Below are 26582 nucleotides of genomic sequence, written 5' to 3'. Positions count from 1 at the left end.
AATGTCTGTGAACAATGTGCATTATATCGGTACCGGAATTATACGGTTACTCTATGTAACCAGATAATTGCCGAGAAAGACTGATATGTATTGGGCACATCTTCTTCCCTGATGTGATTATTACCTGCAGTTGAAACTGAGACTCTCAGATCACTTCGTGTCTGCCAACAAAGCAGCAGCAGCTGAAGATGACCAACTTCCTCATGTGTCACAGGGTGATCAGACGTTGCAACAAAAGACATGCAGGTGGTAGAGAGAAGAGAAAAAGCTTACAGCACCTGGTATTCCCAAGCGGTCTCCAATCCAAGTACTAACCAGACCCAACCTTGCTTGGCTTCCTAGATCAGACGAGGTCGGGCAAATTCAGGGTGGTGTTGCCGTAAGCAACAATGTCTGTCACAAATGTGCATTATATAGGTACTGGCATCATACGGTTACTCTATGTAACCAGATAATTGCCGAGAAAGGCTGATATGTAGTGGGCACATCTTCATCCCTGATGTGATTATTACCTGCAGTTGAAACTGAGACTCTCAGATCACTTCGTGTCTGCCAACAAAGCAGCAGCAGCTGAAGATGACCAACTTCCTCATTTGTCACAGGGTGATCAGACGTTCAACAAAAGACATGCAGGTGGTAGAGAGAAGAGAAAAAGCTTACAGCACCTGGTATTCCCAAGCGGTCTCCCATCCAAGTACTAACCAGGCCCAAGCCTGCTTGGCTTCCGAGATCAGACGAGGTCAGGCATATTCAGGGTGGTGTGGCCGTAAGCAACAATGTCTGTCACAAATGTGCATTATATAGGTACTGGCATCATACGGTTACTCTATGTAACCAGATAATTGCCGAAAAAGGCTGATATGTAGTGGGCACATCTTCATCCCTGATGTGATTATTACCTGCAGTTGAAACTGAGACTCTCAGATCACTTCGTGTCTGCCAACAAAGCAGCAGCAGCTGAAGATGACCAACTTCCTCATGTGTCACAGGGTGATCAGACGTTGCAACAAAAGACATGCAGGTGCTAGAGAGAAGAAAAAAAGCTTACAGCACCTGGTATTCCCAAGTAGTCTCCCATCCAAGTACTAACCAGGCCCAACCCTGCTTGGCTTCCGAGATCAGACGAGGTCAGGCATGTTCAGGGTGGTTTGGCCGAAGCTACAATGTCTGTGACAAATGTGCATTATATAGGTACTGGAATCATACAGTTCCTCTATGTAACCAGATAATTGCCGAGAAAGGCTGATATGTAGTGGGCATATCTTCATCCTTGATGTGATTACTACCTGTAGTTGAAACTGAGACTCTCAGATCAATTTGTGTCTGCCAACCAAGCAGCAGCAGCTGAAGATGACCAATTTCCTCATGTGTCACAGGGTGATCAGACGTTGCAACAAAAGACATGCAGGGGGTAGAGAGAAGAGAAAAAGCCTACAGCACCTGGTATTCCCAAGCAGTCTCCCATCCAAGTACTAACCAGGCCCAACACTGCTTGGCTTCCTAGATCAGATGAGGTTGGGCATGTTCAGGGTGGTGTGGCCGTAAGCAACAATATCTGTGAACAATGTGCATTATATAGGTACTGGAATAATACGGTTCCTCTATGTAACCAGATAATTGCCGAGAAAGGCTAACTTGTAGTGGGCACATCTTCTTCCCTGACGTGATTATTATCTGCAGTTGAAACTGAGAATCTCAGATCACTTCGTGTCTGCCAACAAAGCAGCAGCAGCTGAAGATGACCAACTTCCTCATGTGTCACAGGGTGATCAGACGTTGCAACAAAAGACATGTAGGTGGTCGAGAGAAGAGAAATAGCTTACAGCACCTGGTATTCCCAAGCAGTCTCCCATCCAAGCACTAACCAGGCCCAACCCTGATTGGCTTCCGAGATCAGACGAGGTCGGGCATATTCAGGGTGGTGTGGCCGTAAGCAACAATATCTGTGAACAATGTGCATTATATAGGTACTGGAATAATACGGTTCCTCTATGTAACCAGATAATTGCCGAGAAAGGCTGATGCGTATTGGGCACATCTTCTTCCCTGTCGTGATTATTTTCTCCAGCGGAAACTGAGACTCTCAGATCACTTCGTGTCTACCAACAAAGCAGCAGCAGCTGAAGATGACCAACTTCCTCATGTGTCACAGGGTGATCAGACGTTGCAACAAAAGACATGCAGGTGGTCGAGAGAAGAGAAAAAGCTTACAGCACCTGGTATTCCCAAGTAGTCTCCCATCCAAGTACTAACCAGGCCCAACCCTGCTTGGCTTCCGAGATCAGACGAGGTCAGGCATGTTCAGGGTGGTGTGGCCGTAAGCGAGAATGCCTGTGACAAATGTGCATTATTTAGGTACTTGAATCATACGGTTACTCTATGTAACCAGATAAATGCTGAGAAAGGCTGATATGTAGTGGACACATCTTCTTCCCTGTCGTGATTATTCTCTCCAGCGGAAACTGAGACTCTCAGATCACTTCGTGTCTGCCAACAAAGCAGCAGCAGCTGAAGATGACCAACTTCCTCATGTGTCACAGGGTGATCAGACGTTGCAACAAAAGACATGCAGGTGGTAGAGAGAAGAGAAAAATCTTAGAGCACCTGGTATTCCCAAGCAGTCTCCCATCCAAGTACTAACCAGGCCCTAACTTGCTTGGCTTCCGAGATCAGACGAGGTCGGGCATGTTCAGGGTGGTGTGGCCGTAAGTAGTTATGTTTGTGACAAATATGCTTTATATAGGTACTGGAATCATACGTTTCGTCTATGTAACCAGATAATTGCCGAGAAAGGCTAACTTGTAGTGGGCACATCTTCATCCCTGATGTGATTATTACCTGCAGTTGAAACTGAGACTCTCAGATCACTTCGTGTCTGCCAACAAAGCAGCAGCAGCTGAAGATGACCAACTTCCTCATGTGTCACAGGGTGATCAGACGTTCAACAAAAGACATGCAGGTGGTAGAGAGAAGAGAAAAAGCTTACAGCACCTGGTATTCTGTCAGAAAAGTTTGCTTATTATCATTAAATAAAAGTCACAGCCAAAGAGGCCAGTTCATATCAAAACTTCACAAGGAGAAGTTTGGAGACAAAGAGAACTGTGTTCGAAGAAGGAATGTTGTCTCCCCACTGATTGTTATCTTTATAGCTCCCCAAATAAGGAGATGCCTCCAACCTAAGGAGATATGCCAGACCTGGGCATATAGAGGATTGTATGTATGTGTGTGTGTGTCACCTAATAAAAGAGCAAGGGAGGCAACCACTCGTTGGAGAACTCTTGTGAATCTGCAGAGAGAAGGTTCGTGTGTTGTTTTCCCCTTGCAAGTAAAATTCTGAGGCCTCTGAGGGATTTCTTGGTTTCATACCGTTGTCTGTTAGTTAATTTTTCTAACAGGTAGTTGTAACACAGGGTATATCATGAGATAAATGTTAAAAACCCTAACAGTCAGCCTCATTACATCCAGTTAGTTCAGACATAAATTCTGTTGCAGAATTTACTTTATTATTGCTCAGACCATTTTCAGGTGTACTTCTATCCTTTCATATCAAAAACACATATTTTCATGTTCAGGACCTGAATTTTTCCTTTATCTTTATTTTACTGCACTCATTTCAGCCACCGGCAGGTGTCGCTTTTGTCTCCAAGTCTCTTTTTGTCTTATTAGTTTCAAAACAAACACATTTTTCAGAACGTCAAGAACATTCTGTGATCCTGCAGAGTCCTGCCCTCCCTGTGATGGAGGGAGATAACGTCACACTGAGCTGTCAAATAAAAAATGGAACAAAGACCACTTCCTCCAACCTCCCAGCTACTTTCTATAAAGATGGCTCCTCCATCAGGACTGAGCCTACAGGTCACATGAACCTCCACTATGTTACCAGGTCTGATGAAGGCCTCTACACGTGTAACATCAGCATTCATGGAGAGTCTCCACCCAGCTGGCTGCTGTTAAGAGGTAAAGATCAACACTGGCAAATGAAAATATGAATCATATTTAGTTTTTCTTCCCCACTGCAGAACTCCATCTGTTGGTACACAGAATATACCGTAAGTTGGGCTTTATTTATTTGATATGACATGAGATCATGTTGGGTTAGACGTCAACATAATGTTTTCCAGTAAGAGTCCATCAGATAACCAGTGTCTGCACACATGTACAGTAAGTCTGCAGTAATGAGAAACTGCTTCCACAGTATTTGGGAGTCTGTCGGGAACATTTAAGGAAGCGCTGCTGTACACCCTAAGTTCCAGTCTTTCTCTGATCCCAGATGATTCCAAACCACCATTTCTGACAGTGTCTCCAGACTCGTCTCAGCTGTTTGAGTATGACAAACTGTCCCTGAGCTGCAGCAACAACAGCAGCTCTCATGGATGGAGGATTCAAAGGTTCCTCTTGCATAACGGCATTCTGTCCAGCTGTGGTAAGGGATTGGGGATCCAGAATTCTGCTGAATGTACCATAAAAATAGCCAAAAAGCAGGACTCTGGAATCTACTGGTGTGAATCTCCTGCAAAGCAGCGGAGCAACTCCGTCATCATCTCTATAACCGGTAGGACCAGTGGAACCCAAACCCATACAACACTCATTTACATGATTATTAACTTATTGTGGAGGTAAATTAGAAGAGATGTGCAGTCTTCAATGTTTAAAATGTTTGCTCCTCTTTCTTTAAGTCTGTTTCCTCCCACAGGGCCCAGTCTGCTCTGATTAGGCAGAAATGTTTGCAACTGATTATAATTTGTGATGTACTTCTATCCTTTCATATCAAACACACAAAAAAACACATTTTTTCATCCTATGTTCAGACAACCCAGTGATCCTGCAGAGCCCTGCCCTCCCTGTGATGGAGGGAGATGACGTCACTCTGAGCTGTCAATCAAAGACCACTTCCTCCAACCTCCCAGCTGCTTTCTATAAAGATGGCTCCCCCATCAGGACTGAGCCTACAGGTCACATGACCCTCCACCATGTTACCAGGTCTGATGAAGGCCTCTACATGTGTAACATCAGCATTCACAAAAAGTCTCCACCCAGCTGGCTGCTGATAAGAGGTAAAGATCAACGCTGGCAAATGAAAATATGAATCATATTTAGTTTTTCTTCCCCACTGCAGAACTCCATCTGTTGGTACACAGAATATACCATATTTATTTTTTACATGAAGTTGTTATCTGTACATCTGACCCATATCTTACTGCACCACCATGACATTTGAAGCACAACAGCTCTTCAACAAACCAGTTTATTTTTCTTCTGTTCTTGGCACAAAATAAAAAACTCTCTCAGCTGCAGTGCTTCCTTCCATTTGGTCTCTATTGTACATTTTGACAGCCTTCGAGATGAAATACCGGACTGACCAATCAAAAACCTGTTGGGTTCTTGAGCTTTAGTTGCATTTGCGGTGAGAAAAGTAAAATCTTCAAATCCTGGACAAGCCCCAAAAGGTTAAGAGCCTTTTTTATGGGTGTCTGAAACTCAAAGACTTTGTATGCTTATAAAAACAGAGCTGCTCAAACAACCTTCCTGTTTGTTGTCCACAGGACACAGTGCTCCTCGTTTAGTCGGTACAGGATGACGTTTGTTTCGGGATGTGACTGTTAACGGATGGGATATTAGAACTTCCGATGAGCTGTGTTTGTGTTTGTTTTTCTTCCAGCTCTCAAGGTTTCTGAACAAACGCCGACTGCGCTGGACGTGGCGCCACATCCTGGTCTGCGCTCCGTACCTGATCTCCACCGTCCTCGTGGTGTCTTTGTATCGACACAGACCAACAGGTAAAGCTCCACTCACACCGACATCATGGTGATTTAAAAACTCAAGAGTCAGGGGAAGTCTCCAAGTGTTCTACCAACATGTTTTTTATCAACAACCAGTTCATCTCAGCGATGACTGAAGCAGTCAACAAATTAGCACAAAGCAGCAGACCTGGGGATAATCAGGAGGGACTTTACTAACAGCACAGCCGCAGCTTATTGCTGTAAAATCATAACAGGATGTAACTATGACTGAGACACTGCTTCCAACTGAGCTCATTTAAAACTGTTACTTCTTTAATCAAACTCCTGATTTCACACCATCAGACTTCATTCTTCAGTTCACTTCATTATTTTTCATGCTTCAGTTAAAAGGTTGAGCTGATTATTAAGTCATTAAATTATTTTAAATAATTATTGATAATAATTATTGGTAATAATTACTGTGAAACGCCGTACGTGTTACATTACAGTGATTTCAAATATTCAAAAGTAAGAAAAATGTATTCTAAACTCTGCAGGAAGGAAACCACCTGTTTCCATGACAACGTCTCCACAAAATGAGGAAGATGAGGGACTGGACTATGATGATGCCGTGGCTCATATCACCACTGAACATCATTTCTGAAATACTGTCTTCAGCTGCAAGTTCAGTTCAAACAAAATGACTGCTTTGTGTGCCGTGTTGCTTTTTTTTTGGATGTTCTTCATCATCACAATAAAGAAATTACTTTTTAACTTTCTGAAGGGTGTTTTCTTTGGTGTGTGATGCTTGAAACTTTTGATCTCATTATTTAAACAATATATTCCAACGGTTTGAATTGTCATTTAATGCCTGAATCCTTTCAGGTGTTGTTTTTCCTCTATGAAGAACTTTACTTCACCTCATATTTCTAAATATGAGGTGTTCTGCCTAATTCCCCCAGCCGGGGGGAATATTAAAATATGAAAAAATCTTTAATAACATGGATCTTCTCTTGTAAAGATCAAAGGATTTATTCTCATAGAATTCAGGTATGGGCTTCACGTTGGCGTGGTGGTTAGCACCGTCTGTCTCTGTGTGGCCCTGTGATTCTATATTCTAAATTCTGCCCTTAATTCTTACATGCATTGTACTCAGTGTTACTGTGTATAACCTGCAGATGGCCTCCTGCAAGATAGCAACATATCCTGTTTTTCTCTTTTCTCCCGAGGACATCGTGTGCTGTGATAAAGCTGCACTTTAAAGAGGATAGAAGGGGAGCTGGTACTTGCAGCTGTGTCTGTGTAACCTTGACTGTAGTTAGGGTGGAAAAGTAGATAAGACTCAACTATACCCAAGGAGCGATGCAGCAACAATGTGCATTATGACTGAAGTGTCTTCGGTCAGTTGTCAGAACAACTGTATTTTGTACTGTGTTGTTCTCCCTTGCAAGATATTATTATAAAAACCTCTTATATCCTCAGAAGAAAATAACTGACTCTGTGCATTACTACAATTTCCACCACAATCTCATTTTAAGACCTGGTGAGAACCAGATGATTTCTTATTTTATCAAAACCCTAAATACGATGGAGAAGCTTAAATGCCAGCAATGAGATAAGAATTAGATGTATGTACCAAATAATAATGTTGCTATTTGAGTATTTATGGAGCAAAGATGATCAGAGGATCTCCAGTTTGTTCCTCAAAGAAAGATTGAAAGGGATTTGCATATTTCTCCCTCTACAGTGCAGAATATAATTAAAGCATTCAAGGAATCTGGAGGAGTTTCTGTCACATTCTGCTCATCTGCTGTCTGCTGGTATTTTTCCACTCACCTGTCTCTGCTCCACTCTGTCAGGCAGCCACGCCCTACTCATCAGGCCAACTCCCTACACCTGTGGCAGCACCTGCCTCTCATCAACACTGGCTGCATTTAAGACTGCTCCTGTCATCTCCCTCGTGCCGGATTGTTCTCGTGTCACGCCAGACTTTCCAGCGGTCCTTTCTGGCCTGATCTCCTGTTGCCGACCTGCCTGTTTCAGCTCTGGCCTGGATATTACCTCAGTCTTCTGTCTCCGACAACGAGTTCTGTCTGTTCCCTTCTGTTTTTTGTCACAGCTCTTTACTGGACCTGTCTATAAGTTCAGCCATTAACAACTTACTACCTGTCTGCCTGTGCTGAGTGTGGATTCAAACCATACCCATGACCATTTCAGTGTGTAAAGGACAAGCCTAAGCTGGACACCCGTGATCTCCGTAGGTTACGCCGTGAACAAGGGATTACTGTGGGAGACCTTTGTCAAGAACTACAATACACAGTTCCATTCACAAACTTTACTGTGCAGAAAAGAAGCCTTATGTTAACCTCGTCCAGGGGTGGCGTCCACTTCTCTGGGCTCAGGGGCATCTGGGATGGACCATCAGACAGTGGAAACATGTACTGTGGTTAGACCAATTAGTATTGCCGATCTTTGTTTATGCATTTGTCAGACGCTTTTATCCAAAGTGACTGACAAATGAGGATATAACATACAGCTAACATCAAAGCTAATTATAGCTTCATAGAAGGAAACAAGTTGTCAGAGCTGACAGGGAGGACACTGTAGAGGGAAGTACAGGGTAAGTGCAAAGATAGGAGATGCTGTCTGAGTTTGGGTTTTTCCTCATTTCAACAGTATATAGCTAGCTAAAACCAGACTGGTGTAAAAATATCCTTTTTATAAGGCTGTACAGCGCATCATGTAGAAGACAGACACGGATTACGTCAGAGGCTTTTCCGCCACAGAGTTGATTCTCAAGTCAAGTGCGTGCTCAAAGAAAAAAGCTTGGACACTCCAACGAGTAAAAGGAACACAGGTGAACTTATACAATACTGTATTAAACACACATAAGAAAATAAACAATTTACAAACCCTACCGGCAGTTACTTTTGTTCCCTTTTTTTTAAAATGTCTTAACTGGGTGCACCCTAAAAAAAAAATCGGCCTCTCAGTTACTGGTGCGCTGTTATCATTGATCAGATCAGCAGCTGGCTTCAGAATTATAGCCTGTGACACGTATGAAGCCACCGCCGGGTGCTCAATAGTCTTAATTTTGGCCCTCATGTTGTACCATACCCTCAAGTTCCGTGATGAGTCTCTGCCTGAAGTGGAGGAGTTTAAATAGCTTAGGATCCTATTAAATCTAAAATGAATTTCAATTTTAAGTGTCAAATACTCTGGAAGAAAAATCTGTTAAAACTCAAAGTCCCCAAAGACGAAGTAACAATTGTATCAATCTACTGAGAGTAAAATAAATAAAAGTGACAAATAGTGTATAAAGAAATGTTAAAAAGAATAAAATATTTCAGATACAATTTCTAAAAAAAGTGGAGTTTCCGATTTATAAAAAAAAAAAAGTGAACATTCACATACTAAATACAAATTGAATGTAAAAAAAAGAAAAAGTGATTTTTGGAAAAATTTAAAAATTAGACATTTCAGATACAAAGTCCAACATTGAGACTTCAAAAAATGCTCATTGGAACAGAATCAGTGAAGATCTGTCAGCAGGTTGGAAATTCATCTTGGCTGATTGCAGCTCAGTGATTCCTCTCTGATATCACAGTTTGTCACATGTGCAGCAAAATAACTGCAGCTGACAGCAACTGAATGGTTTCAGTGGAAGTGAGCTGCAGAGAAACACAACATACTGATATTCAGTGTGAAGCTTTGACTGGAAACACACAGAAAAACAACATCCTGGAAGAATGGCAGCTTCCATCTTTAAAGGACTGTAAGAGGAAGAAGTTTCCAAGGAATCATTTAGAAGAGTTTCAAACAGAAACTGACTGAATCCATGAATCTGAAAAGGTGTTTCTGAGTGAAAGAGACAGACATGTACAGACTGAACTATCTGTTCAACAGTGATTCTCTGACAGGAGGAAACTCTTTATACTCAACACAGAGACACTGAGGAACCAAGTGGCCAGAACCAGAACCCAAATCCAGGATGCAGAGGTTCTTCAGTGAATGTGGTGTTGAAGGTGTGGAGGTGGATCAGTGTGTCAGAGGAGACTCTGTAGAAGGACAGAGTGCCAGCAGGACGGTCCACATACACTGCTGCTCTGTTAGAGACAGAGGAGGAGGAGGAGATGGATGTTCGTATGTCTTTGTGCCAGATACAGTAACCTAAACGATCAGAGCAGCTCAAACTCCAGGAGTGATCATTGTATCCAAACATACACTCTCTGCCTCCTCTTCTTCTGATTCCTCTGTAACTCACTGATATAAAAACATCTCCTCTCCACTCGACCTCCCAGTAACAGCGACCAGTCAGAACATTTCTACACAGAAGCTGAGACCAGTCATGAAATCTGTCTGAATGATCAGGATATGACTGAACCTCCTCCACACGTGTCACCTTCCTGCTGTTGTCAGACAGTTCCAGTTTTCTGTTCACTGTGTTTGTGTCGATTGTGAGTTGACAGGAATCTGATGGAGAGAACAAACACAATCCAGCTGCAGTTATTGATCTATCATCTGTTCACTTTGATCAATGAGTGATGTGACAGTGTGAAGATGGTTGGATGTCATGAATCAGATGAAGAACACACTTACACTTCCTCAGACCTGGTGTCAACCATCGTTCTCCAGCAGGCTCCACCCTGAAAGGAGGAGGGGGGTCAGAGAAGCACAGTCTCTTTCAGTATGCAAACATGGACATTACATGGCTCTCACACACATTGTTCTACACTGAGAAAGAGTGTACAGCCCCATTTCAAAAACACATAAATATCCCTTTAACTGGATGAATAAAGTCTCTGAATCTGCTGAATATGTTTCCTTACAGGCTGTGCATTAACCAGGAGATGATTGCTGGTATGTATGTTTTCTTTGTGGTCCGTTTATCTCAGAAAAGACATGATAACCCTCCATCATTCTGACAGATCCACGCTGTTTTCAGGGGACACGGCTAATGCTGGCAGACATTTCCTCCTCCTCCTCACAGAGGTTTTCTCCTCCCTCGCTGCTCATCATCACTTCTAACCAGCTCATGAGCCGGTGAAAGGAAAAGGAGCGAACTGTGTCTGAAGTTATGGAAATAAGTTATCAAAGTATGTGGACAGTATGGGACGTTTCAGAAGTTTCATCTCCACTTCAGATCACACTAAAATTACACTGAAAATATTTGTGTGCACGGTCTGAAGAATGTGTGAGGAGTGCAGATTCTCTTTATTTAATGTAGGAACATTTGTATGAGTGGTTTGTATATCTGTATGTGAGATGGAATCTAGACCCACCCAGGTGGACCCTGCCTCTCACCCTGTGGCTGTTGGGATAGGCTCCAGCTCCTGTGACGATGAATGAATTTAGCAGGTATAGAAAATGGATGAATGGATTTATGCATCTGGTCCCTGGACTTTGGGATAATTTTGGATGGCATTAAAACTTTATTATTTGGACACTGTAACAGGGAACCTGTTTGGTGTAAACTAAAAGCAACATTTAAACAAACAAGTACTTTAAACCAACAGTGAAGCCTGAAGCTGTAAAAGTAATGATTTGGGTCTGAGGCAGGGCCTGGTCAACTGTCCATCATAGAATCCAACATGAATTCTTCATCATTTCAGAGGCTGTTTGAGGAAAATGTGAAAGATTGGAAAGATCTGTCTTCTTGGGTGAGTTGATGTTGAACAGAGGATCTCAAGCTACGAGCTTAAGTGTAGGGCTGGATCAGTTCACAGATGTCGGGAGGAAACTGTCCATGCAACGCTCTCAATGTCAAAACCAAAATTTCATAATTTATGCGTTAAAATACAGGAAGCCAATGAAGAGATTTTAAGACGGGGGTAATGTAGGCTCTTCTGTCAATGCTTGTCATGATACTCACAGCAGAATTTTGTACAAGCTGTAAACAAGTCAAATACTTCTTACTTAGACAGGTGAACAGCTGACTGATGTTTAACATGAACATGATCACATAGTGAGATGTAAGCTGTATCTCTGTAAGAGGAAAACAGTCTCACACAGTTTTTCAACCTTTATGCTGAAACTAATGTTTTTGTACTGCAGACCAACATAAAGCTGTTAAATGTTCTGTGTAAAGATCTGCCTGAGTGAACAAAGGAAAAAGGCTCCTACATTTATTTTCATATAAAACTCAGAACCAGCATGAAGGAAAAACACAGGGCTGAGTGAAGCACAGAAAACATCTCTTCCTCCTCCATCAGACATTGTGTGATGCTGCAGCAGACCTCTCCATACCTGAGAGTTTCCAGCTTCCACTGTGGATCCTCCAGTCCAGCTGATAGCTGCTTCACTCCTGAGTCTCCTGGATGGTTGTAGCTCAGGTCCAGCTCTCTCAGATGGGAGGGGTTGGAGGTCAGAGCTGAGATCAGAGAAGCACAGCCTTCCTCTGTGATCAGACAGCCTGACAGGCTGCAGAAAACAACACAAAATGGCAGATACTGAGAGAACTGCTCTGAAACTGAAGCTGAATGTGATCAAATGTGACATCACACACAGTGTTTGAAGCACCTTCTCTGAACACTTCTTCTTTATTTTGGTGTTGTTTTAATTGGAGACCCCAACTTCTGTATATTAATTCACTTTCCTGAAAATTGATCCTAAAACCTCACGTCATCCCCAAAGTAAACTGAGAGCAGTTCCAGAACCACATGGAGTAGATGCTTCATTGTGTTTACAGTCCCTATATAGTCAGAATTTGTTCTCAAACTTACTCAGTCTAAGTGTTACTGGGACTGAGTTAAAAACATTTTTCTGACAAACTTTCTCAGTTAGATTTTTTTCTTTTCTGTAATCAGTTTCCTGTAGATGTTTATGCATTTAACAGACACTTTTATCCAGAGACTCTAAAGCCTTCATGCCCATGGTACCAAGCTGAATGTTTTTTTTGCAAACAGTGAAAAAAAAAAGACTGGACTACATTGTTGTCCACCGGTTTTAACCAGTTACAAAATGCTTGCATTTCTCGCCAAGCGTTAAATTTACATTTTCCCATAAAACATGAAATGGGTAAACTAATGTTAAAAACAAACTTCTTGTGTTGCTTCTGCTTGGCTTGGTGTCCTTGTCTGTGTGGTGGCCTGTGCTGTCGCAAAGTGACGTGATCAGACCCGGAGCAGTTGAGTTCTCAATTATTGGTTCCACCACTCTTTATTTAGGCTACGTTATTTAATCAAAATAATGGTGGTGAAACTTCTGAGGAGAATGCGATACGGAGAAGTTACATATTGCACAAGTTTTAAGACCCATATATAAAAATTCAAGACATTTTTAAGTGTTTTTAAGGTATTATTTCCAAATTCATAAATTCAATGCTTTTAAGACTTTTTAAGACCCCGCGGGAACCCTGTCTTAGGTCTTTATGAGGAGTTTGTTGATTCTTCAGGAAACACTTGAGAACAAGGTCTGCTCTGATGTGCAAACATTCATATGAGTTGGTGAGTTACCTCAATGTCGTAATTTCACTTTTTTTTAATAGTTTAGTTTGTATTGTTGTTGGTATTGATTTTTCCTGCTATGATTGCTGAAACGTAACATTTGTTATACAAAGGAATCAAGAGAACATTGGTTTTCTCACAGTCTGTCACATGTGCAAACATTAATACACTTTAGAGCTGTTTGAATTACAAGTAGTTCAAATAAATCTGAAAGATCATTTAGAGCATGTACACTGTCTCCAACAACATTTTCAGTCAAAGTCAAAAGAAATATTAAAAAATCATCTGTGATTAAAAACTAATGAAAAAAAATGACATTTGGAAATATAATGAAAAATTCTAATTTAAACACCATCACTGGGTTAAAAAAAAGACACCAACAGCAGACACCATCCTGAAAGGGTCAGCTGTTCATCCATGACTGTAAAGCAGAATTGAAATGATCAGCAGTTGAACAGTTGAATGAATCCTGACCTGAGAGCCTCCAGGTTACAGTTTGGACTCTTCAGTCCAGCAGAAAGCTGCTTCACTCCTGAATCCTGCAGGTTGTTGTTACTCAGGTCCAGTTCTGTCAGACTGGAGGACTGGGAGCTGAGAGCTGAGGATAGAGCTGCACATCCTTCATCTGATAGGTTACAGCCACTCAGTCTAAGGAGAGAATAACAGGGAAAGAATGAAGTTATACCCGTTCAATCCAACTCATGATCATAGGGATGGAGCCTATCCCAGCTGTCACTGGGTCAGAGGCAGGGTACATGCTCCACAGGTCGCCAGTCCATCACAGGGACACACATAGACAAAGCAGACAAACAACCACACACACACTCATTAATTAAATTTTTCTAATAAAATGAATAATCATTCATAAGGTGTTGCCATTCTTGCAGCATGTTTCTTTCCTCTTTATGTAAACTGATCTGATGTAACTGTTTGCTGTGAATCTGTGTTATCTACAAACTGAAATTATCTGAGAAATAACTTAGTTATTTTCTCTGCTTTTAACAAGTAAACAGAATATTTAAAACACATTTATCTCTGTACTTACAGAGCTTTGCTGGAGGCTTTGACCACTGGCAGCAGCCTCAGAAGAGCCTCCTCTGAAGCAGAGAATTTCTTCAAGTCAAACACATCCAGATCTTTTCCTGATGACAGTAAGATGAAGACCAGAGCTGACCACTGAGCAGGAGACAGTTTATCTGTGGAGAGACTTCCTGAACTCAGGGACTGTTGGATCTCCTCCACTAGAGAACGATCATTCAGTTCATTCAGACAGTGGAACAGATTGATGCTTCTCTCTGCAGACAGACTCTCACTGATCTTCTCCTTGATGTAATCGACTGTTTCCTGATTGGTCTGTGAGCTACTTCCTGTCTGTGTCAGCAGGCCTCGTAGGAGACTCTGATTGGTCTGCAGGGAAAGACCCAGGAGGAAGCGGAGGAACAGGTCCAGGTGTCCATTTGGACTCTGTAAGGCCTTGTTCACAGCACTCTGGTAGAAGAGAGTCTCTTTTAGTGTTTTAGACTTCTGAGACTTTGATTGTTCTCCCATCAGGTTGACTCCAGAGCTGATGAAGGTCAGATGGACATGAAGAGCAGCCAGAAACTCCTGAACACTCAGATGGATGAAGCAGAATACCTTCTCCTGGTACAGCCCTCTCTCCTCTATAAATATCTGTGTGAACACTCCTGAGTACACTGAGGCTGCTGAGATATCGATGCCACACTCTGTCAGGTCTGATTCATAGAAGATCAGGTTTCCTTTCTGCAGCTGCTCAAAAGCCAGTTTTCCCAGAGACTCAATCATCTTCCTGCTCTCTGGACTCCAGTGTGGATCTGTCTCAGCTCCTCCATCATACTTGACCTTCTTCACTTTGGCCTGAACCACCAGGAAGTGGATGTACATCTCAGTCAGGGTCTTGGGCAGCTCTCCTCCCTCTCTGGTTTTCAACACATCCTCCAGAACTGTAGCAGTGATCCAGCAGAAGACTGGGATGTGGCACATGATGTGGAGGGTTCGTGATGTCTGGATGTGGGAGATGATGCTGCTGGCCTGCTTCTTATCTCTGAATCTCTTCCTGAAGTACTCCTCCTTCTGTGGGTTAGTGAACCCTCTGACCTCTGTCACCATGCCAACACAGTCAGGAGGGATCTGATTGGCTGCTGCAGGTCGTGTGGTTATCCAGAGGCGAGCAGAGGGAAGCAGTTTCCCCCTGATGAGGTTTGTCAGCAGCACATCCACTGAGGTGGACTCTGTAACATCAGTCAGGGGCTCCTTGTTGTGGAAGTCCAGAGGAAGTCGACACTCATCCAGACCGTCAAAGATGAACACAACCTGGAACTCTTCAAAGCTGCAGATTCCTGCTTCTTTGGTTTCAGTAAAGAAGTGATGAACAAGTTCCACCAAGCTGAACTTTTTCTCTTTCAGCACATTCAGCTCTCTGAAAGTGAATGGAAACATGAACTGGATGTCCTGGTTGGCTTTGCCTTCAGCCCAGTCCAGAGTGAACTTCTGTGTTAAGACTGTTTTCCCAATGCCAGCCACTCCCTTTGTCATCACTGTTCTGATTGGTTCATCTCTTCCAGGTGGGAGTTTAAAGATGTCTTCTTGTCTGATGGTTGTTTCTGCTCTGCCTGCTTTCCTGGATGCTGTTTCAATCTGTCTGACCTCATGTTCATCATTGACCTCTCCAGTCCCTCCCTCTGTGATGTAGAGCTCTGTGTAGATCTGATTCAGAAGGGTTGGGTTTCCTGCTTTAGAAATCCCCTCAAACACACACTGGAACTTCTTCTTCAGAGCAGATTTATGTTGGAAAACTGGGTCAAAAAGTTCTAAATAAACAACAAATAAGATCAGACAATACAATACACATAAAATCTTCAAACTTTTCATTTCTCTGAGAATGAGTATTTGAACATGTGTTGTTCTGTGTGTTGAGACATCAGTAAATGTGTCATTTATCCAGCAGGTTAAATCTTTAGAGAAATCCTCTTACTGCTCTGCAGACGGTCAGCCAGCTCCTCCTGCTTCATTCTCCTCAGGAAGTGAACTGTGATCTTCACTAAAGCCTCTCTGCTCCACCTCTGCTCTTCATCCTCATCCTCCCTCTGACACTCTAAGCATTCTGGGTAATCTGCACTCAGATCCTTCTGCATCTTCTTCAGCTCCTCCTTCACAAAAGTGACCATGTTGTCCTCCAGCAGCTGGAACAGAATACTATATGAATGAGCCAATCAGACTGAAATCATGGAGCCAAACATCAGATCCATGTTGGACACACTGACAATCCACTGGTCTACAAAGTGCAGCATGGAGATGACTGTGAACAGAACAGATGGAAAAGTAGTTGTTGTAGATGTACAGACCATAAATATGGAGTCCAGCTGTGTTTGATGCTGCTGGGCAGACTGACCACTGGGAACCTCTGAGCTCTGCTGGTCCACTCTGTGGAGGAATCATGAAGAATGAGCTCACATTCTGTCTGTCCACACAGAGACAAACACAAGGTAAAGCTCCATGAAGTGATGTGTGGATGTGAACAGTGAATCAGAGGACTCCCTGTAGTGAGAAAGCTTTACTAGTCCTACTGATCCCACTGAGAATCAACAGCTCAGTCTGCAGCTGCTTGGAGCTTTCAGCTCACTTTGGTTGGATCCAACAGCTCTCAGCAACCCCTTCAGAAAGCTTTCCCTCCCTGCTGAAGTGCCCTGGAGCAAGGCAGCCAGAGCCAGTGTGTGCTTGGATCAAACTGGTTATACTGGTATGTTCCCAGTGTCAGACAGATAGATGTTTAAAACAGAGTCGTCACTGAAGGAACTTTATCTGTCAGTAAAGTTGTACTGAAGATGTAAAAAATAAATTAAATGCTTTATTTTCTTTCGTTCATCTCTAAACTATTCCAGTACCTTTGAACATCTGGGTTGTGCCTTTTCCTTGGAGTATGTTTTATAGACCGGTCAGTCTTCTGGGACTCAGAGCTGGATTTAGGTTCAGGTGAGCCTGGTTTTTCCAGCTTCCTCCTAAAGAACACAAAATAATATCTGCACTCCACTCAAAAGACAAAAAGGCATGTAACATATGAACATAGAAATGAATGTGAAACAGAGCTGAGCTCACATTAAACTCATGTTGGAATAAAAACTGTTCAAACTGACTCATTTTACTGTTCATGGTGATGGAGCTCTTAAGTTGCTACTGTTCATTTTACTCTGTTACAACATTTACACTCAGCTCACCTCTTAAAGGATGGATGCTGGTCTGATTTGAATGTAAGAGGAGGATCCTTTGACTGGTCACTCTGCATGGACACACAGCTGGGTCCAGGTTCAGGTCCAGATGCTAGTCTCTCATGGATCCTGATAGAGAAAAACACTTGTTTTATTAGAGCTTACCTGTTCAGTATTCATGTGTAATGTGCACGGAACCTGGAGAGTGGCCACAGAAGGAAGCAAAAATTATTTCTAACACATTAAGTGTTTTCCCCTTATCGATCAGGTGATAGAGACAGTAAGAAGCTGCTGCTAAACCAAAACATGTTGCAGTAGCTTTCATCACATTGTAGTAGTCTTTGTACCTTGTTCAATTTTTAAATTTCTAGTTTTTGAGAGATGTTTCTTCGTTAGTTTGGAATCTTTGCGGCTTGATTATTTCCCCGAATACTTTGGATTTCTTTTCACTGATGTTATGGAGAGTAACAATGCAGATGAAACATTGTCAAGAATGTTATGAATGTAAAAAACAGCTAACATGGATGAGATTGGAGCTCTCACCAGGACACAGCAGTGATATAGAAAATGCAGTATGTGTTTGACCAGGAGAAAATACTGGACTCCACCACCTCTCTACTCAGCTTTTAGATGATGTGGGCAGACGGCGGCAGCAGCTAAATAAACAGTGGGTGTATTAGAGTGATTGTCATCCTGGAACTGTGAACGTATGTTACTCTAATACAACATTTACATTAGGTTTGGGCATGATTAATCGACGAATTGATAACTGATTTCGTTGATCACTTTATTTATTCATGTATTAATTTTTTTTTCAAATCGATTAAATGCGTGAAGGTACCTATGCATCCCGGCAACATCAGTCCCCTCAGAGCGGGTGTTTTGAGCAGCTAGACTGACGGTCACCAGAGTGCAGTTGAGTCTGACCCCAGAGCATGTTAACATGCTTATCTTTATCAACAAAAATCAGTAGACTGGTGCTGAAGTTGTATGCGAGTTAGGCCTACTAGTTATTTTTCCTAATAGTTTGGCTTTGTTAAGTAGCCTTAACTGTTAGGTAGGCTATCTCTCTCTCACCCTTTTTTTAGGCTCGGTGCCTTTTGGATAGTTTTTAAGTTACGTTTTGACAAAACCTGTCAAACCTAAGTATTATTATGTTTTTGGTTAAGTTATTGTTTAACATGTTTTTATTATTATTATTATTACGTTGGAACAAAATATTGTCAATTGTGTTGGCTGGCAGCTGCAAGCTCCTCTGCTTTAGAGCTGTCAGGGACTGGTGGAGAGGTAGGATGCAGCTCTTTTAGTTAAAAGGTTTATTCCAAAACAACACAAGAACAGGGAGCAAAGGCAAAAACAAAGTGCGGCAGAGCCGGATCAAAAATACTTAACTATGAAAACAAAACAAGACTATGAGGCAAAGCCAGACTTAACTCTCTGTGGCAAGGCATGAAAGGTTAGTGAGGATTCTGCAGTGACTGAAAGGAAACCAGGAGGCTAAATACTGTGGAGGGAGTGATCAGTAAATGAGGTGCAGCTGTGAACAATGAACCAGGTGACATGAGTGAACCGAACGTGACAGGGGAAAAACATGACTAGAACATAACCTGAAAACATGATTAAACATAAACTGTGACAGAACAGACTGTGACAAGAGCACCACAGCACACATCTTCAAGTTTAACCACTGAACGTCAAGAGTTGTTCTTCTCGTAGTAAAGATCTCATCGAGGAAAAACAAACTGTATTTTGTATTTTCATTGCATTTTTAATGTATAAAAAGTTAAATAATGTATATGAATTAGTAAAATAAAAAAAAAAAGATTAATCGATAATTTATCGTGAATTCTCCCGACAATCGATTAAGAAAAATTAATCGAATGCCCACCACTAATTTACATACAACTCACCTTTTTGCATCTGAACGTCGGTCTGCTTTGTACTTAGTAGGGAAATAAGTGGACAGGTTGCTCTGCATGGATACACAGCTGGGTCCGGGTCCAGGTTCAGGTCCAGGTCCAGGTTTGAGTCTCTGGTGGATCCTGAGAGAAAAAAACTTGTTTTCTTCAAACTAAATGTAGCAGTAGGTCACGAGGAAGCAGTGAGAGCAGAGACCAATCAGAGGAGACAGGAACTGAGGAGATGCTGATTAATAGCAGGTGTGACTCAAAGTCTCACCCTCCTCAGATCCTTTGTGTGCACTGGCTGTGACTGTTGACTCTGCTCTGTGGTAAGATGGACTTTTAGCATTGTTTTATAATCTGTATCGTATTTAATTGTTAGGGTAATGCCAGCATGCACCCTGAAGTATGTGTATTTTAATGATTTTAATTGTGGGTCTGTCATTTGTTTGTAGGACTGAACCTTGGCTGTTTAAGCACAGAGGCGCAGTACTGATTACGGTTTATTTTAGTTTCGCATTTTAGATTTTAACTGCACTGATTTTTTTATTTATTTAATTTTTTAATAGTTTTAGATTTGTGTTTGCTTAGTTTTAGAATTTCAAAGTTCTGTCTTCCTCTGTTTCTAGTGTTGTGGCTGGTGGGGTCCTCCATTCCCCGGGGTGGTTGCGATGCTGGGAGTTCACTTTAGATGGTGATATGATTTGTGGTTGCACATTGAATTAGTGTGGTGTCTTTATTTGAAGTGTGTTGAGTTTGTTTTTTATATTTAGTATACCCTGTGTCTGAGGCAGTGAGTTTTACTCATTGTACAATAAATGGCAGATGAAGTCCCTGTGTGTTCTCTAGGTTACAGAAAGTATTCAGTGATAGTGTTTGAGTCTGCATGAGACGGCCTGTCAGAGAGTCAGTACGTGTGTTTCCATCAGCCTGTTTAGATGCGCATCGAGAAGTATCGCATTGGAAAATTCTGATGGAAACGCCATAATTCGAATTAAAATCCCCTGATTCGCACAAATGAAAATATGCTCGCAAGCGCCGGGTTCTGGTTGATTCGAAAGGGATGGAAACAGCTGTGTTCGTATCAAGTTTGACTTGATACGCACTTTCACCCCAACTGCTTCCAGTGTTTGCGGGTCACTCACAAGACAAACAAACATGTCGGAAAACGGAAAGTTTGTGTGGACGGAGGAAGATGGCGTTTTTAACTTTAAGGAGAAACAAATAACCGCTATCTTTGACAGTAAACAGCAGAGAAATGCCAGCATGTATCAAGAACTCCGGGTCGGGAAGCCGGTAAAACGTTTACAGGCTGGTTGTCATGCCAACCTGCCGAAAACTCGCGAGTTAGTTTTCACCAAAGTCCATAGTTTTGATGGAAACGCACATGATTCGAATTTCTTTTAATGCGCTATTCCCAATCATTCAAATCACTTTTGGATGGAAACATGACTCGTGTGGCTGCTGTGGAACAATGTTACAGCTCCCCCTTGTGGCAGCTCTGCCACTCTGCAGGCAGACGTCAGCAAGTGTGTGAAACTGGAAGCTGGATGTAATTTTACCTGAGAGAAAACAGGAAGACTTCAGCTCTGAGCTTTCAGTATGGTTCCCTGACTCAGTCTTTACTGTTTGTGTGATCAGATTCATTCTGCTCTTTCAGAGACGAACTACAGCTGCACCACACTGGAAAACACTGTCTGTGTCCGAAATCACTCCCTAACCACTATATAGTGACCATTTTCCCGGTAAATTGCTTGTAGTCAGCTGTTGGCTGACAGGCACGAGACAAATTAATGAGTTGTGGAGCAGTGCAACAGTCACGAAGCCAGTTTATTCCATTATTTGTTTTATTACACATTTCAAAACCAGACAATTTAAATGGCTTTGTTTTAAAAAAAAAAAAAAAAAAAAGGCATATAATTAAACATTACAGTAGGTTATACTTGTGACTTGCTGTTACTAAAGAGCCAAGAGAATAAAATATGCTTAAATAGTAAACTAAATACAAAAATAAAAATTACAGGACAGTAATCAAAATCCACTAATTTAACATAAATGCAGTAGTAAAGGGACAAGTATTGTGTGAGACACATTGTGGTATGTTTTAATTGTACGACAGCGATGACGTAATTACCGGCGCCAAGAGTAGTGTCCGAAAGTGTCAAAGATTTTTTCTGTTGTGCTCACTATATTGTCCACTACATTTATCTCCCTATGTATGGAGTAGGGAATGAGTGAGTGAATTTGGACACAACCACTGAACCACTTTGAATATTTGATTTTTCTGGAATATAAAGTGTCAGATAAAAAAAAAAAATAGATCTTTTCACCAGATCACATGAGAAGGTTTATTAGGAGAGAATTAATAACAGATCAGTTACTAACATTACTGGGTTGATTTGGTCATTTTGTTCTCGTTTCTTCAGAAGATCGTTTTAAACTGACGTCATTAAACACAACGTGTGAGAATGTAATATTTCTACATCAGCCGCCCTGTTCACTACATAATTGGCTCCTGTGAAAAAGTCACATCAGTGGAGAGATATTCAGGAATATTCTCCCTTTGTTTTAATAAAGAGCTGCAGGACTGAACTAAAATATCACATTACACACATGATGCAGCTAATTAGTCTCATCAGAGACATCAAGAACTGATCCAAGTCTCAACTAATTCAGCTGAAAACTGGTTATCATCTGAAACATGATGCAGCCTCCACTGAATACTGACAGATACTCACTTTTGGGCTGATGGAACATCATGTTGGAAATCAATAATCTGATCCTTTGACAGGTCGCTCTTAAAGGACACACAGCTGGGTTCAGGTTCTGGTTCTGGTTCAGGTTGGTTCCTGTGAATAAAGGTGGTTTGGTGATGTGAGTGCTGAGCTCTGACATGGAGAAGAGTCATGGACAGTTAGAGATGCTCATCTCACCTCTGAGCTTTGCTCTGGCTCTCATGTTCCCCACACAGAGTGGTTTTAGTGTCCTCACACTGATCCATGCTGCTGAATTCACATCAGCTCACACACACTTTCTACCTTCATCTGCAGAGGAAACACAAATCATTCATCTGCACATCAACTCAAATCCTCCTCTTCATGTGTCAGTGGATCTTATGCTCTGATAATAAAGACGTGTTTCAGTCATAAACTCATCAGAAATGTGTTGTTTTAACAGTGGACACACATGTTCAACATTCAGCTTTAAGGATGAGATGTTAGAGGCTGATCTCACAGTCTGAGCGAAGAAACACGAGTTAGAATTCAGGGTCTGTTCACACAGAAAAACCTCAGAGGAAGCAGGAATACAACATGGTGTCTAACCAAACCGCTGCATGATGACAGCTTCACATTCTCAGTATCAGACTTAGATCTAAGGATCTCCTGTTCATGCATTTTTCTTCATTACTTTAAGAACTGCAGAGATTCTTCATCACTTGGAGACTTCGTTAAACTTCTTCTGTTCTTTTATCCAGAAACAAAGACTGTTCTCTCTCCTTTCAAAAACAGTCATAATGCTCGGGCCTTATTTGCTACAGTTGACAGGCTAACAAACCCTCCTGTGTCAGTGGCAACTGAACTTCATTCCACCATGGCCTGCAATGACTTTGCCAAATTCTTCATAGACAAAGTCCAAAATATTAGACAAGCAGTTGGTACATCGGCAGCAGGTTCAGCATATGTACTGTGTCCACCGAAAACCGGTTTAAACGCCATGACACTATTTCAACCCATTAACAGTAAAGATCTTACGTCACCTGAACTCCTCCTCTTGCTGTTTAGACATCCTAACAACAGGTTTTTTCAAAGGGGTCTCAAAGACTTTGGAGTCAGACCTGTTACTGATTGTGAACTTGTCCTTAACGTCAGGTGTGTTTCCAGAGCCACTAAAAACAGCTGTAATTAAACCTCTGCTGAAAAAGGACAATCTTGACAAGACGCAAATGAATAACTACAGGCCCATCTCAAATCTCCCATTTTTAAGTAAGATCATTGAAAAAGTGGTTTTTCAACAGCTTAATTACTTTTTAACACAAAATAACTGCTATGATACCTTCCAGTCAGGCTTTAGACAGCACCACAGCACTGAGACTGCTCTGACCAAAGTGTTTAATGACATATGTCTGAATACAGACAGTGGAAAAATGTCAGTCTTAGTTTTACTGGATCTCAGTGCTGCCTTTGATACAGTTGACCACAATATATTACTCAAACGACTGGAGAACTGGGCTGGTCTTTCCGGAACTGTACTAAACTGGTTTAAAACATACTTAGAGAACAGGAAGTACTTTGTGTCAATAAGTAACTTTACATCTGAGTACATGTGGAGTTCCCCAAGGTTGCATCCTGGGACCTCTTCTGTTTAACAGCTACATGCTCCCACTGGCACAGATTATAAAAAAAACAACCAAATAAACTACCATAGCTATGCAGATGACACACAGATATATATTACAATGTCACCAGGAGACGGTAAATGCATTGAGGAGATTAATGACTGGATGTGCCACAACTTCCTCCAGCTAAACAAAAACAAAACTGAGGTAATTGTCTTTGGAGCCAAAGATAAACGATTGAAAGTCACCACAGAGCTTCAATCTATAAATCTAAAAACTACCAACCAGGCCAGAAATCTGGGTGTAGTGATGGACTCAGACCTAAATTTGGACAAACCCATTGAGGCAATAACAAAGTCAGCCTACTATCACCTTAATGATATATCAAGGCTAAAAGATCTGATGTCTCAGCAGGACCTGGAAAAACTAGTCCATGCATTCATCTTTAGTAGGCTTGATTATTGTAACAGCATCTTTACAGGTCTACCTAAAAAGTCAGTTAGACAACTGCAGCTCATCCAGAACTCAGCTGCTCAAGTCCTCACGAAGACCAAAAAAGTGGAGCACATCAGTCCAGCTCTGAAGTCTTTACACTGGCTGCCTGTCCATCAGTGGATAGACTTTAAAGTTCTGATGCTGGTCTATAAAGCTCTGAATGGTCAAGGACCAAAATACATCAGTGACCTCCTGACCCACTATGAACCTTCCATACCCCTCAGGTCATCTGGATCCGGTTTTTTATCAGTTCCCAGAGTCAGAACCAGACAAGGAGAAGCTGCATTCAGCTTCTATGCTCCACATATCTGGAACAAACTCCCAGAAAGCCTCAGATCAGCTGAAACACTCAGTGTATTTAAGTCCAGGTTGAAGACACATCTATTTTCAGCTGCATTTGAATAAGCTTGAGTTTCAAAACGGAATCATATTTTAACTATTATTTTATCTTTCATATATATCATTTTTTCTGATTTTATCTATTGTTCTTATTTCTTTCTCTTGCTTAAATTTTAAATTATGCTTTTTATTTTTTCTGTTTTAATGTCTCTGTAAAGCACTTTGAATCACCTTGTCGTTGAATTGTGCTTTACAAATAAACTTGCCTTGCCTTTCTTCCATCTGCCCGTGATCAGCCTCTGCCACCGCTTCAATCTGAGTCATTTTTCTAACTACTTCCACAGCCTTTATTGTTGCCTGTATTAGTAACAGAATCAGTGTTATCCTTTATGCTCATTTAATCAGAATCATTTTTTTTACTGCTATGTAACTGCTTATGCTGCCACTATTGGACTGTAAGAAATGTTTGAGTTTCGGTATAGAGAAGGATCTTTGTCTCAGAGTCAGAGCCTTAAATAATCACTCATCAATCAAAAAATAAATAAATAAACAAAAAAAAAACTTCCACCTCCACAGGACAGTTACTATTTCAAACATCTATCACCACGACACCGCAAAATGAAACCCAAGAATTCACCAAACCACCCTCTTCAAGAGTCACTGCAACAGCCAAACCAACAGGGGAATTCATTAAACCGTCCTGCTCTCTCAGCTTAGAACTCTCCCCTCCTCACACAGCTAAAACGCACACACCTATGATAGATACCAACAGGCCTATTCTAAAAAAAGAACCGACTGCGATCTGAGCAGTCTAACTATTTTAGGCCGACATTTATACAAAGTTTAACCTTGAACAGCTTCGTTCAGGACTTACTGACACCAGAAGTGACAACATGACGGACAGGCCGAACAGCTGCCTCCTTCGTCCCGACTTCTCGGTTCCAGCTGTGAGTCCGGTGCCGTGAAGTTTGGAGCGCAGATTTCTGCTGGAACTGAGCTGCCCACTGCTGATGTTAACGAGTCACACATTAAAAACAGCTGAAATGACCTTCAGATGGAGCTTCACACGGAGAAAATCAGCTGAGCAACAACAGGATGTAAAGGGAAACTAAACTGAGAAGAAACAGTTCTGACCCAAGGAGAGATCAGGTCCGGTGTAGTGCCGAAAAACGACTGCACCCGAATCCGTTCAGAGGAAGTGAGCGTAGGTCTATTCGGGTCAGCTGGCAAGCGCAGCACCAAGAGAAATGTTTTTTTGTTTTTTTTTACTGTGCAATAGAAATGCTACTGAAAAAGAACAGCATAGATAAAAAAGTAACCTAATATTTCCTTAATGTAGGCTAGTAGGTAGATGCTTTATCTTGCCACTTTTATTGTTGTTGTTGTTGTTATCGTTGCAATGTGATTTTACACCGCTTTGACTTATAAATAAAATTATATTTCAATACCCCAGTTTCAATGATTTTATGAAGATTAGAAATAAATGCAGAAAAGAAAGAAAGTTTTAACGTCATATTAGATGGCAATCATATAACACAGAATGAGAAATCAGTAAGTGCTATCAGAGGAGGGTAATAACGAGTTACATTTACTTGATTACATTTCCTTCAGTGACCTTTTGGATAGCGTGTACTAGTTTAATTATGAATACAGTAATGCAGTAAATATAGAACTGTAACTGTAACGGTTTGCCTTTACATTCTGCATAACATTCTTTGTGTTTGCCAGATGCATGTACAGTGAATTTGGTCAATATCACAACTTGCAATAAAGAGTTATAGGGTGCAGTCACTTTTCGGCAGGAGAAGCCCTCAATACAATGCATATAAGAATACATTTTTACATTACAATTATGGAAACATCGGGTTACTTTTTTTTTTATCTGCGCTGTTCTTTTTCCGTAGCCTCTTCGCTTGGGCTACAGGACATTTCTATTGCACAGTATTATATCGACAAGTAGACGCTCACTTCCTCTGAACTGATGCGCGTTCCTGTCTACACCGGTGTCTAAGATAGAAATGATATCTTATATCTATATTAAATTAGAGCGTGCTCGCTCAGTACAGCTGGCTCCTCCTTACCAGAGCCTTATAGAAAGTTTTTACACCTCGCTGCTCCTTGCT

The 26582-nt window shown here is 41.5% G+C and overlaps 3 protein-coding genes, 2 non-coding genes and 5 pseudogenes across 5 annotated transcripts in view; 2 read left to right on the top strand and 8 right to left on the bottom strand.

Annotated features, from left to right (window-relative positions):
* The window catches only part of LOC140291454 (uncharacterized), a 392957-nt gene that overhangs the window by 85930 nt on the left and 280445 nt on the right, over window positions 1-26582 (top strand). The window contains exon 6 of the mRNA XM_072379414.1: window positions 18680-18694. Within this exon, the coding sequence (XP_072235515.1) occupies window positions 18680-18694 (15 nt within the window). The remainder of the gene's footprint in view (window positions 1-18679; window positions 18695-26582) is intronic.
* On the top strand, window positions 15-5393 carry LOC140295423 (high affinity immunoglobulin epsilon receptor subunit alpha-like). Its single transcript, XM_072379657.1, has 5 exons — window positions 15-29; window positions 3720-3957; window positions 4196-4552; window positions 4809-5054; window positions 5335-5393. Exons 1-5 carry the CDS (start codon window positions 15-17, stop codon window positions 5391-5393), a joined length of 915 nt encoding a protein of 304 aa, XP_072235758.1.
* Window positions 267-385, bottom strand: LOC140294237 (5S ribosomal RNA; annotated as a pseudogene).
* On the bottom strand, window positions 654-772 carry LOC140297964 (5S ribosomal RNA). The gene has a single exon (XR_011913653.1). It is a non-coding gene; the product is annotated as a 5S ribosomal RNA (ribosomal RNA).
* On the bottom strand, window positions 1042-1159 carry LOC140276557 (5S ribosomal RNA; annotated as a pseudogene).
* Window positions 1429-1547, bottom strand: LOC140319192 (5S ribosomal RNA; annotated as a pseudogene).
* On the bottom strand, window positions 1817-1935 carry LOC140300102 (5S ribosomal RNA; annotated as a pseudogene).
* Window positions 2205-2323, bottom strand: LOC140295748 (5S ribosomal RNA). Its single transcript, XR_011912898.1, has one exon. It is a non-coding gene; the product is annotated as a 5S ribosomal RNA (ribosomal RNA).
* LOC140291924 (5S ribosomal RNA) lies at window positions 2593-2711 on the bottom strand (annotated as a pseudogene).
* Window positions 9391-26582, bottom strand: part of LOC140292430 (NACHT, LRR and PYD domains-containing protein 3-like) — a 145486-nt gene continuing 128294 nt past the window's right edge. The window contains exons 3-12 of the mRNA XM_072379487.1: window positions 22028-22112; window positions 19299-19430; window positions 17398-17517; window positions 16528-16606; window positions 16158-16365; window positions 14211-15993; window positions 13640-13813; window positions 11967-12140; window positions 10320-10366; window positions 9391-10193 (exon numbers count right to left, since the gene is read on the bottom strand). Of these exons, the coding sequence (XP_072235588.1) occupies window positions 9658-10193; window positions 10320-10366; window positions 11967-12140; window positions 13640-13813; window positions 14211-15993; window positions 16158-16365; window positions 16528-16606; window positions 17398-17517; window positions 19299-19430; window positions 22028-22112 (3338 nt within the window). The 3' untranslated portion in view covers window positions 9391-9657. The remainder of the gene's footprint in view (window positions 10194-10319; window positions 10367-11966; window positions 12141-13639; window positions 13814-14210; window positions 15994-16157; window positions 16366-16527; window positions 16607-17397; window positions 17518-19298; window positions 19431-22027; window positions 22113-26582) is intronic.

Source organism: Leuresthes tenuis, unplaced genomic scaffold (genome assembly GCF_036924035.1).
Source record: "Leuresthes tenuis unplaced genomic scaffold, fLeuTen1.0.hap1 SCAF_1, whole genome shotgun sequence".
NCBI lineage: Eukaryota > Metazoa > Chordata > Actinopteri > Atheriniformes > Atherinopsidae > Leuresthes > Leuresthes tenuis.
This window is presented reverse-complemented; position numbering and strand designations above follow the sequence as displayed.

Coding starts and splice junctions, on each gene's coding strand:
- LOC140295423 (XM_072379657.1), top strand. Junction 3,958..4,195: donor CAGCTGGCTGCTGTTAAGAG/GTAAAGATCAAC, acceptor CTGCTTCCACAG/TATTTGGGAGTCTGTCGGGA. Junction 5,055..5,334: donor CAGCTGGCTGCTGATAAGAG/GTAAAGATCAAC, acceptor ACATTTTGACAG/CCTTCGAGATGAAATACCGG.